A 12,684-nucleotide genomic window follows, 5' to 3' on the forward strand; every position below is an offset into this window, starting at 1 on the left:
TTAGCTGACACTGGCTTTCCAGAAACTGGAATTTGGCAACTGATTTTTGGTTTTTAAAAAGGCTTGTTCCTACTGATGGAATATAAGTCCTTGAGTTAAACGTGGCATTGATTTCAGATTTGACACTTCATACATCCTATTGTTTAGTGGCATCTATGTTTTGTTTAAATTAAAACAAATTGTGAATGTAAACATTATGCATATGCTTAACAGAGCGAACAAGCTGAAACTTGCTGTCTACTTTTGTTTAGCGCTTAATTTTCAGATTTCTTAAAATTCTTTGTAGTAAAACTATTCCAGATGCACAACACTTCGTAAAGGAGAAGGAAAGGAAATAAGAATAGCATAATCAAAACAGCAGTTGTATTCCTTTTGCTTAAGAGTAATTTTCAATATTTCCTACGTATTAAAGAAGTATGTCAGCTGTTTCTGGTAAGAATGGCTTACATTTTGCAAATTGACAAGTAGAACTATACGGAGTGTCTGAATATGATGAGATATTCTATATCTTGTAGGATGAAAAGCTATTACATATATTTAATAGTCATTAAGAACCTGCCCTATTGAGGAGCTTCTTCATAAGTTAAAGAACATCCAACTACGTGGGAGTTATCTCTGAAGCATTGGCTCCAGTTTAGCTTGTTAGAATGTAGCAGATTCTATTTCTCACATGCTCTAGTAATAGATTAGAAAGTAAAACAATGTTTGAATTAATAAAAAAAAATTATCCCAGAACTTAAGTCTTCTGAAACTTTTTGGTGAGCCTTTTGTTGAGCCTAAGACTGAAATGGAACAAAAAGCATCTTAGGATTTCTTGATGACAAAAGGCAAGAATCACACATCTGAAGTACTAACATTTGTTCCCATGTGTGCTTGAACATGAAGCTATAATACTTAGCTTTAGCAGGCTGTCATTAAACATTCCTCTCAGTATGTATGTATTGATTCTGTATGAATTAATTGAAGGATAGCACCTTTTTAAAAAGGAAAGACAATTAATACATTGTATTATCACTAAATGAGAGCTGATAATCATTTAGTGTTAGGATTAAATCTTTCTTTTCTAAGTAGTTATGCTGAATTGGGCCTCTTCAGATTTATTTCTTATACTGGCGCTATCACCAAATTTATTTTGTATAGTGTTGTAGCCTTGGTTGAGAATAATGGTTTCATTTTCTTTTGAACTACAGGAGTTACGACTGTAAGCAAGTTTATTTTTCCTGTTTATTTCAGTATTTAGAAAAGACATCTAAATAAACATGAGTCAACCATGGACAAATTTAATTCAACCATACTTACAATACGTACAATCACGTTCTAAGGCAGTAGTGCCTATAATAGACAGATCTGTGTTTCTATAGCATCTCTGTCCCATTGAAGCTAGTCTTGGAGAGGAGAATACAAATTGGCAGACAGTGCTTCAGCTTTAAATGCGTGTAACTCTTAAACTTTGAAACTGAGGCAGTATCATGTCACATTCTGTCAACTTCAGTTGGACATAACCTACTGTTTTAAAGCCATTGTTCTGTATAAAACAGTATCCTGTGTTGCATTCAGTAGACGATTGTGTCAGAAGTATTTTCACCTTTTCTATGAAGGAGCTAAACTGTTGTGTCTCAGAAGATCCTCAGACCAGATCAATCATCAAACACATTTCTAGGGTTCTGTTAGAAGAATGGCTTAAAAGTAATATGGCTGATGTCTGGAGGATTGCCGGGTCTAGTACAGTGAGGGAGCAGCATTTTAAGTACCTCCAACATTTTCATTTTTGTGGCAAGAAAGAACAATGGCTAGCAGCCAGAATTCTCATCTCTTTTCATAGCAGGCAATGTTATGAATGACTTCTTCACAGTAAAAGGCAGATGAAGTTTAACATTTGTGAAGGGTTTGTTGTATGTATGCTGCATTTTTCAAATGCATAGATTTACTGCAAAGGCATTAATAAGGGCCTCCAGCTTGTGATGCAGAAGAGTGCATTAAGTTAGTCCCAGGAATACTGGGGCAGTACCACATGACTCACAAGAATATGCTCCGTAACATGCCCATGTTTCAAATGAGTTTTGGAACAGTTTCTAATGCTTGTACTTGTACACTGTTGTGCTTGCACGGTCATAATGTGGTTATTGCACTTGCTCAAAATTGCTGTTAATGTAGCTAGCTTTCTGTGCCAGACTTTTCAGCTATCTAATGGAAAAAAAAAAGAATTTTTTCCAAAAATATTTTTTCTTCTTTACTGCTGTAGTGTATTCCACTGTCTTTGATGTACACAGCTCAAGGTGTTGGGAGGTAGGATAGACACTGACTTTTTTGTTTCTAAGAAAATACAAGCCTCTAAGAAGTCGGAAGCTTTTTAAACTTGTAAATATCTCTTGTCTTAGCAACAGAAGAACCTTGAAGGATATGTGGGGTTTGCAAATCTTCCAAATCAAGTTTACCGGAAGTCCGTGAAGAGAGGATTTGAGTTCACACTCATGGTAGTAGGTAAGTTTCTTTATTCATTGAGTAGTAGTCACTGGATGTTGACGTAGTTCTTAGAGTAACATCATCATGTTACATTTTATTTTGCACAATCTTTTGAGAAAATAAGCATCTTCTTGACTGTTAAATAGAGAGCTCAAAAAGAGGATGTCTTCTGCAAGTAGATGAAGAAGAAAATAAAGAATGAGATCTATACAATTTATGTATTTTAAGAAAAAAGGCTGTTGTTGGTCTTATCTAAAATATGACTTGCATGTATCACAGAATACAAAGGAATTTGAGCTCAGATTTTCAGCTGAATAAAAATTGAACTGCTTTTACTATAGTGAACGCAGCATGAGAATCTAAGATCCAAAAGCGAAGTAAGATCCTACTGTTCGACCAGATCCAGTGTATTTTGCTTTTCTGTGGCCACAAAGCTGTGGTACAGAATCAAAGTTTTAATTCAAACAAACCTTCCTAGTTCGTATGGTTGCAACGAAAACCAAATGTAAACAATGAGTTCCCTGTGGACTACAGTCAATTTGAAACTGTAGTTGGTATGGATGAAAAATGCTGGACCTAACTGTTCATTTAGGTGCCTGTGATAACCCAAATTGTTATCTGCCTTGATAGGACATCTGATTTCCCTTTTATTCTTGTTTGAGTATTTGTATGGTTGTAGATCATCGTTACAGTTTGGTACTGAAGCATATGTACTGGTTATGTAATTCAATTTTGTCATGCTAATGGTCAAAACAACACAAAATAATTTTGTAATAACCATCTGTCTCTTTCTTGATGCCTGCTTTTGTCTTTTGTAATTTGGATAGCTTTACTGCTTTGTTTTGTCATCAATACAGTGGGACATACTGTGCAGTCATCATGTACTGGTTACATAAAAGTACTGTTGACAAAGTTAGAAACCAAGGTCAGATTGGTGAATACTTGTAGTTCAGTTATTTTCTTTTGATCAAAAAGTGAACGTTTTTAAAATTTGAGTTGTTTTTTATATTTATTTATTTTGGAACTAGAGGTCCCTTTGTAATCCAGTATCCAACTCCATAATTCACTCGTTACAGAAATCTTCTGTTTTTAATAAAATTTGGTTTTCTGCTATTGGGAATTAATGGGTGGGAAGGAAAAACTGTCTTCAAGATTATGCCAACATGGGCTGTGTTTTGCTCTTCATTGTTTCATTCTTGAAAGAATCAAGTCACTTAAAGCACAAATAATACACGTACTCATATATTAGAACAGTAGGAAGTGGGTAAATTTAAATTTTTGTTCTTTGTAGTTCAGTCTAATGCTGTTGCATTTAGGGAAACAGTAGAAAATGGTGTCCTTTGAGAAGAAAAGTGGTCCAAAATTGGATGGAAAATAAGATCTTGATTAGAAAATTGTTACTACTTTTCTGTGTAGTACTGTTTTTGTATACAGTATTGAAACCTAATTTCATTTGTAAAGGAATTTGTTACATTGTCTGCAAGCTTACTCAAAGAATTGTTAGCTGTTTTCTGAATGTTGATTTCTACCATACCTCGAGTACAGAAGGTCTGTATTGGGATGTGAATGTTGGAAACAAATGGTACATGATCTCTTACTAATACCTTGTGGGTAAGAGTATTTTTGGGTGGGGAATTTCAGAGTAATGCATCTTGTGCTGAAAAGATTTATCCGTTTTAAATATGAACATGAGTTTGCATTTTACTGAATACTTGCTTGTAAATGTTGAGCTCTGGGCAATTTAATTCAAGTAATTATTGCTGTGTTCATGCCTTGAGGTACTGTACACTAACGTGAGTTTGCAGTCTCTAGCTGACAGTAGGATAGAATGTGGTAATGGTTGATGGTGTTCTGGAGGGACTTACTGGTATAAGTAATTGTACAGTTGGAGCTGCTGGAAGATGCTTGGGGGCATAGCTTTGGAAAGGGCTCCATTTCAGCCACACGGGGCAGCGTGCTGTCCTGCAATTTGATCCAAGTCTGGGCTCAGTGCAGTGAGTTTTATCACTAGTGAAGTATTTTCTGGAATATAGTTGCTGATTGTCAGGTGTTCTGGTGTTTACATTAAGCATAACTAAAAGGTGATGTATTTATGAAATACTTATAAACAGCTGAAGTTAAGATGTTCACATTTGATATTTCATGTGTCATTGAAAATGAACTTTGAAGAGTAATTCCGGTGGCTGTTTAAGTTTAGCCATCATAAACATTCTACTTTTTCAATCTCGTTAACTATAGTCATGCTTTCTCTAAATTCAGTTGTTTCCTTTGGTAGTGTCTATAAAATTTTCTTTAAAAATTGTGGACTGAGAACTCTTCTTTTTCCTGGGTGTTTGGTTGTGTTTTGGACATTGTTTTGTGTTTAAATCCTTCATGGGACCATTAATTCTGCATTAGAATTAATAAAAGGCTAATCATCATTTAAAGTGAAATAATACTGTTTCTGACATTACTTGCATTTTTAGAATGAACACTGAAAGTGTCTTTCCTGGGGATAGGAAATCAGCTCACAATTGTGTATTGGCTGTGTTGTTTTCTTTCATTTTTTTCTTTATTTCAGTGCAGTGAGAGGTGTACAACAAACTTTCTTTTTGCTCTTTTTCTTCAAAGCACTGAATCTGTAAATTACGCTTCAGTTGTACAGAAATTATGCAACAAGTGATTTGAACTGATGCCAAAGGAGATAAGAAGAACTCTAAAATAAATCATGACTTCCTACCCATAGTCACTAGTACTTCTGCTTAATTATTTCAGGTGACTTTTCTGAGAGCAGTGTGCTCTGAGGTATTTGAGTTTAATGACACTTTTTAGTGGTTGGACTTGTATATTTTGTTGGAAAAAACTCACCTGATCTGCAGTGTGTGCAGAACCCTCCACAGGCAAGTGACTTTGCAAAGGACCTTTCTACTTTTTCTTGACCAGCTGTGTGGTAGCTTTGACTCTGAAAGCAGTTTTGAAACCTTTCCTATAGCAAATTGTCTGTTTTGTTTTCTAATTGTTGCTTTAGTCTTGTAGATCACCTGTGGATTACAACTTAAAGGAAAATACTGTACTGTGATGGTGTTTTGTTTGTAATTATATGCAAGCACTAAAATGTTTTGGTTTTTAAACATTGCTTTTTGGCTTGGACAGAAATAGGAAGGCTGTATTTTGCAGGACTTGAAGTTGCTTTTGAGAAAAATGCCTTTACTGGTCCCTGGAGAAGATTTTGACTGGTGTAACAGTAGTATTTTCTGATGATGTATCGTACTCTGATGAGAATTACCCTTCTGTTCTCTTTTTGGTGTGGTTTTATCAGGTCAGCAAACATACCAACAGCCTGAGATGCTTGTGTGTACTTGTCCTTTGTCCTTGCAGTACTCTTCCTTCCCAGCTGTGACATCTAGGTGGAATAAAACCCATCCAGTAAATGGCAGGATAGGAAGAATAGTTGAGTGAAAAAATAACATGTGGGTAGATGGTACCTCTCTTTGGGATGTTTCTGATTGTTGTTGATCTGCTGTGTTTTGAGATATTTTTAATAAGTAAATATTTTTTAAATAAGTACTAGTGGAAAGGTACAGAAAATGGGTAGAGTATGGTACAGAGCCAGGGTATTTCCAGAGATGACATATCCCTTGGAAATCATTTCTGTTGATGGAGTAACACCTCACTAGCTAGCATGTCACTGCTTTTTGTGGAAATAACTCAATCGGAGCTTTTTGGAGACAGGAAGGCAGCTGAACTCCAGAAAGCCTTCTCTAGGAAAGAAGATGGTATCTCTTCAATGAGTGAAATGTCACTAATCTGAGTTTACTAGCCTGCATTGCACATTCTTCCACTGCGTTACTTTTCAGTGTGAACTTGAAGTGTTTGTTCACAGGGCTGCCTGGCTGCAGATAGATCTTCTCTCATCCACTCAGACATTTGCAGTGTACTTCCTCTTCTCACCTTTGTTGTAGTACTTTGCTTGTTGCTTTTTTAGTGCTATGGTAAGACCAAAGGCTGATGGAGGAAGAGAAACTTTCTACACTGAATTATTGTTGAAATCTAGTGTTGCTGAAAGTCAGTCTAAATATTTAAGCTTATCTAGCAACCATGGCTCTTCAAGTGCTCACATGTTGCTCGCAGCATTTTTTTTTCTTATTCAATCCATAATGGAAAAATAAGAAAACACTTTTTTTTAACCTATTTTTGTTAAACCTCTGTTAAGCCTTTCCCATTCTCACTGTGCAGTAGCTTAGACTTGCATATAGGAGTGCTTGGAACCTGTAAGAGCTAAACAGTGCACCTGCTCTTTTTATTTCTTTAAATTAACAATTTCCAACATTAGTTGGGAAGCTGTGCAGCTTTCAAATAGCCTTTTGGTTTCTATTTTCTTGATTAGCTGTTTGGATGCCACATTCTCTGAGTAGATTGTGTGAAAGCCAGCTCCAGCATGGCATCTCTTCCTGGATGCCCTAGCTAAGGGGAGAGACGTTTGGCACTTCTGCTTGCGTTTGTAAGGTGTGCAACCATATAGAGACTTGGTGACTTACTTTAAGGCCACGTTGTTATATAAAAATATTGTTTTGAGAAGCGGGGAGGCACCTAAGGGACAGTCTGATGAAACCTTGCTGGGTGTATTTAAACAGAACTGAGTATTTTCTTGCTATGGCAGCATTTTGGACAAAGCCACATTTTTTGTACTTTTTGTGTGCTTCCTGGCAGGGGATTTGAGGGTAGAGACTTTCACCTAACCTAACAGTGTAGCTGTGAACTCAATGTTTGGCAAAAAACGTTGCCAATGATTGAATGCTTTTTAGATGTAACAGTTATTGCATAACGTCCTAGTCAAGCTGTTGTAGATAACTGGATGCAGTGGTGTTTAAAGTAGATTCAAACATGTCTTAAAGAAAATACCTTCCTGGTGGATATGTCTGCTTCTGAAGTTGGTTGTCAGGTGGCAGATGTTTGATTCTACACTCAAAATCCATCAGATGGTCATGAGCTCTTGTGGTGTACTGGTTGGGTATGAGCTGATGTTTCCCATCTTGTAAGTAACAATGTGCTAGAATGCTGTGCAGTTAGTACTGTTTCTGATAGCCTCAGATTATCAGGTGACAGTTACTGTTGGACTACTTTTGGGACTGTTGTTGCAACAAGGCTGGAGAGAGGTTCATGTAGAAGTCTCTTTTCTTTTTTTTTTTTTTTCTCTAGAAGGTGAATGTGCTGTATGGGTTGAAGATAGCCTGGCTATTCCTGTTGGCTGTTAGACTTGCTTGCTGTATCAAGAAATTCAGCAAACTTCATGAATGAATAGGTTAACCTTGTGACCAAAGTGATATTCTTGGACGGAGTATTTGTGGTCTACTTCCAATTGTAGTAAATCCGCAGTGCTATGTTAAATGTGACTCTTCTGATTTGCTTTATCCGTGTTTTCCCTTGGGCTGATATTGCAAGAGCCAGCTCAGATCTTCACTGTGACTGCAGTTGAAGCTCTTAGATTTTGTTCAGTTCTCCAGTAACTGTGCGTAGTGTGGCTGTTACATGCATTTTGGATGCTTTTCTATGGAGCTTCTGAGCATGTTTACTGCTGAGTTAGAGTTTATACCCCACTCCTCTCTAGGATTATTTTCATTAAAGAGAATGAGCATGTTCTAAGAATTTGTCTGCTTCTGTTCTGGTGCTATTCCAGTCATTTACTGTAGTGTGATACCTAAGCCAGGCTATTTGGATTTATCAGTGCTTAAAGAAGAGAAAGGCTGTTGAGTTGACTGTGATGTCAGATAAATTCTTGCGTTTGGATTGTCAGCTGTCAACCTTTACTTCCATCCCAGCTTTTCAATGTAGCTTATTTTATTACTTGTACTGAAAATACAAATGTAAGATCTCTTAAACTCTGTCGTGAAATAGTGATGGGTCATTGTATTAATGTAATGCTTATAATGTCATTCAACATACTTCCAGCTTAATAGGAAGAAGGAACTAAGGTTTTTTTTTTTTTTTTTTTTTGGAGGGTGGGCCTGACTTTCTAATTTCACAAGCAGTCTTAGCTTAGTATTTGTCACTGATGAGGCTTTGAGCCAGAAATTATGCTGACGACATGTAACAAAACTTGGAATGTGTCAAAGCTAATGTAATGTGTATCATTCAGATATTTCCATCAAAGAAAACCAAGAGTTTTTCATGGTACAGATGGTTCTCTGGAAAGGCAAAAATAGACTGTGGTTAATGGGAATTGCTCAGAATGAAAAGAGGCACAACTGGAGGACCCAAAGTAATAGAACAGGGCGAGGGCAGTGAGTTGTTTGTGCAACACCTGGCTGTGGTATTGTACCTGGGGCATGTGAAGCCATACTGTTTTCTGTGTAAGGTGACTGCGTGGTTGCTTGTAGAGAATCCAAAGCATTCCCAGAGGAGTCTGTAACTGTAAGCTGCAGTTCTCTTGAAAATGGCAATTTTGCAATCTGTTAGGTTTTGAATTTATAGGCCGACCCTGAATCTCGGGTCTGTTTTCTATAGGTAGACGTAAGCAGTTGAGTATTAAATTAACGTTTGTTGGCAGTTGTTGGAATGTTTGTGGAGCACTTTCCAGGAGAGAATAGCAAGCATTGCATCTAAGTGAAGAACTGTAAAACAAACCACTGCTGAAAAATGTTGTGATGATTCACATGAGCAGCTGGTGACACTTGATAAGCTGAACTGATGCAGACTTGAGCATCAAGTACAAGAATGGGAATGGATCAGGTATGTGCATTGGTTGTTATTGCTACTTTGATCCACGCTGCCCTTTTTTCACTATGGAAATAATGTTTTTCAACACAAAACGTGCTGGGGAACTGCGTGCTTTAGAAGTAAGTGAAATCTGTTGTTTGATCTGATATTTTGCATCTTACTGGAATGGATCTTTTCTTACCCAATATCTGGGTTGGTTTGTTTATTTGAACATTATTTCCCTGTGATACAACAGAATGTTCTGTTGTTTCACTGTGAGGCAAAGTTTATCAGGGATCTGCTTTTTGCAGTTCACGTGGTTAAACAGTTTTGAACTATTGTCCCAAATGTAATGGGACACATATTCTGATGTTCATTACGAATGATGTGGTCTCAAGAATATTCTGAAGTTCTTCTGTGTGGTTGATCGGTGATGCAGTATTCTATTAAAGAGCTGGTTGAGTTTTCATGGATGAATATATCCTAAAACACCATGGTAAAAATCTGTATTGCATTCAATTTATGTCTGTATTAAATTGTAATCCATTAATTTCCTTTTGTGTCTGCATCATCTTCCCACGAGGAGACTTTGAGTTCATCCTGCTGAGTTGAAAGGGAGATATGAATTTTTCTGAGTAAACGTTTTTGTTTGTCTTGAAAGTCAGCAATTCTTTTACCATCTGTTCGTGCTTGGTGGAGGTATGAGAAAGTTTACTGTCTGTTTCCTGTTATTTTTTCTTCACTGCTTTCATTAGTAGCTATTTACATTTTCTATTGATAAAGCAGATTTTTTTTTTTACTCCAGAAAATGCTCTGTAACAAATAAGTGTCAAAGAACTTTGAGCAGTTCAGATAATAAATACCCTGCAGTAAAAATAGCATTGTTTCTTTATGGGATGGCACAAGTTAAGTCACAGAAGGGGCTCTTCTGAGGATGAACTTTCACTGATCAATTTGCTTAGGTCTTGCATAATATGTAGGTGCTTTTTTTTTTATTATTCCTTACTGACCTGTGGAGAAGCGAGAAACATAAAACACAGTATTGAAGTTTAACTGTAATTTGGAATATTTCCCTTCTCAGCTTGCTAAGTTTTAGTTGCCAGGATTCCTGTATCTTAGGCCTCTGACAAACAACTGGAGAAATGTACAAACCTCTAAAATGGCAATTCAGGTTTGTGGTGAACATTCTTGGCTTCCAGCAAGAAATCCAGAGTTAGAAAATAAATTATATCACCTTTTTGTAGACATTTAGTATGTGACATTTATTGCCGAAGATAACTTTGTCAGTATGATTCTTCTAACGCAGTAAGAAGTAGTTCTGAACAAAATGCTAACCACCTTTTTTCTGTGTACTCTGAAGCCTGCGTGAAGCAGCTAATGAAGGCATTAACATGAGGAATAAAAAGAGATCCTTGTCTCCCACACCTCATTCACAGCTTTTGTGGCCAGTTTGTGAGATTTAGGAAGACTGATGATTCCTGATATCGAGGAACATGATCTTGCCTGGGGTCCCATTGCCTGCTATGCCTAATCTCCCTGTATGCATGTTTCTGGATTGATTTTGCATTCATTTCTTTCACCATGGCTTTACAGAACTTCTCTGTTTGTAGTTCATTGTAGTCTGGGGTGCTCAGAATCCATAAAACTTATATTTGAACAGTTATTTCAAGGTTATGTTTTGTCTCTTAGTTCTTGCTGGGCAACTGAAGCTAACGAACAGAAAGAATTGCCACTGCAGAGAACAGGCTTCTGTTAGTGTTGCAAAATCTTTGTGCTTCAAATTTACTTTTGCTACAAAACCAATTGAATGTGATGAAATAATGCACATTACTTATGAATTTCATTAGCAGCGTAAGTTGATTTATTAGTTGGAAAACAAATAAAGTGTCTTTCTCAAATACATAGCTCCTGTTCTGTGCTCTTGGATCCTTTTACCTGATGTTTTTGTATGATTTAATGGTGACAGCTCAACTGATTGCAGAAAAGTGAGCTGAGACTGGATGATCAAGACTAGATTTTAGTCTTGGATATCCCTCAAACTGTAACACATTGGCTTGAATTATCACAGCTCTTCCAGTCTGTGCAGCAAATAAGAGGATGTGGCTTTTATTTATTATATATGCTGTTAGACTGGCTTCAACAGAAGACTATTTTTTGCACATTTTTATTTGACTGAATGTATCTGCTTCAGTTGATAGATGTCAGCTGGCAAGCATTCAAATAACTGAATGAAATACAACTGACTCAGGAATTACTTTATGCGTTTTGCAGATACTCAGACTGTTTGAGGTTCTACTTAATTTTTTATTTTTGCTTTAAGGAACAACAGAAATATGTTCTTCAGCGGATAACAAACCATTTTATGCATCTGTTTAATGAGAAAGGAGTTAAGACCTGCAAGCTCAAAACATAAATTGCACTGTACAGGCTGACTGCTGGGCTTTGTGCTGTGTATGTATGTTCTCTCTTGGCTTCGGTACTCTTTATGGATTTTATTTTTTCATTTTTATTTAAAGAAAATGAAAAAGAAAGAAAAACCCAGGAATGTAATTCTGTAGCAGAAATAATTTGCTTTTGGAGAGCAGTGTAAAATATTGTCTTTTTTAACGTCTGTTAAGTTGTGTTAGGTGGTATCAGAGACCAGGTAAGCATACAGTCAGAAGGATATATAGAAAACAGAGAAAATGAAAAGGAGGATCAGTGTTATGATGGTAGTTGAAATGATGACATGATGCTGATTATTTGTTTAACTGAAGATGAAAGGGATTATTTCAAAGAGAAACTAACATTCAGTGAGATTGCATCTAATGGTAGATCTTATGTGAACGAGTGCGACTTCAATATGCAAAGCTCTGAGACGTTTGTCAGTATGGATCATTCCAATAAAGGGTGTATTGTTGTAGCAGCAGTGGCTACCAACGTGCTTTAGGTCAAATTTGAGTCTGGTCATTACTGGATAACAATTTGAGAGCCTGTAGCACTTTAGACTCTGCGGAAAAGATAGAGAATTCGCTTTGACACAGTTAGAAGTGATGTAGATTGCAGCATCTTTTGGAAAGGTGGGCGTATATGCTAAATTTAGGTTAGCTGTGCTTTCTATATGTTTCCTTGCCTGTGAGTTTTTAGAAAGGATGTTTCATCAAAGAACAGGAACTTTCTGATGTGAGAGATTTGTGGAGCACATAGCAGTACTCAAAGTATCGTCAGAGCAATGGCTGTGTGGAGGAATGTTACTGATTGGTTCTTCCTTTTTATGAAGAGAGAAATAAACAGCTGCTGCTTGTCATGAACTGCAGTCTCAGTTGGCTATATAAAATTTCCTTTTTGACTTCTTATGTTGTGTCCTTATAATTGAGTTTGGCATAGATTTGGGTACACTGTTACATTTTTGGCAATCTTTATTGCCCAGCTAAGAAAATAATGCTGGAACTGAAAAATCTCTTTCTGTAAGGGATCCCGTGTAACTTTTCAGTTGGAATGCACATAGATGGTATTTATGCAGCCAAGTGGAGATTAGAAGCTCTATCTTCTTGTGCCTTGCTACCT

The 12,684-nt window shown here is 36.7% G+C and overlaps 1 protein-coding gene across 2 annotated transcripts in view; it reads left to right on the plus strand.

Annotated features, from left to right (window-relative positions):
• Nucleotides 1–2,378: 2,378 nt before the first annotated feature.
• SEPTIN7 (septin 7) overlaps nucleotides 2,379–12,684 on the plus strand; it is a 51,920-nt gene continuing 41,614 nt past the window's right edge. For both annotated transcript variants that reach the window (XM_065752362.1, XM_065752363.1), the window contains exon 1: nucleotides 2,379–2,481. In XM_065752362.1, the coding sequence (XP_065608434.1) occupies nucleotides 2,472–2,481 (10 nt within the window). In that variant the 5' untranslated portion in view covers nucleotides 2,379–2,471. The remainder of the gene's footprint in view (nucleotides 2,482–12,684) is intronic.

The sequence above is a fragment of the Cyrtonyx montezumae genome, unplaced genomic scaffold (genome assembly GCF_038088225.1).
Source record: "Cyrtonyx montezumae isolate F1298 unplaced genomic scaffold, pur_monq_1.0 scaffold_8, whole genome shotgun sequence".
Taxonomy (NCBI): domain Eukaryota; kingdom Metazoa; phylum Chordata; class Aves; order Galliformes; family Odontophoridae; genus Cyrtonyx; species Cyrtonyx montezumae.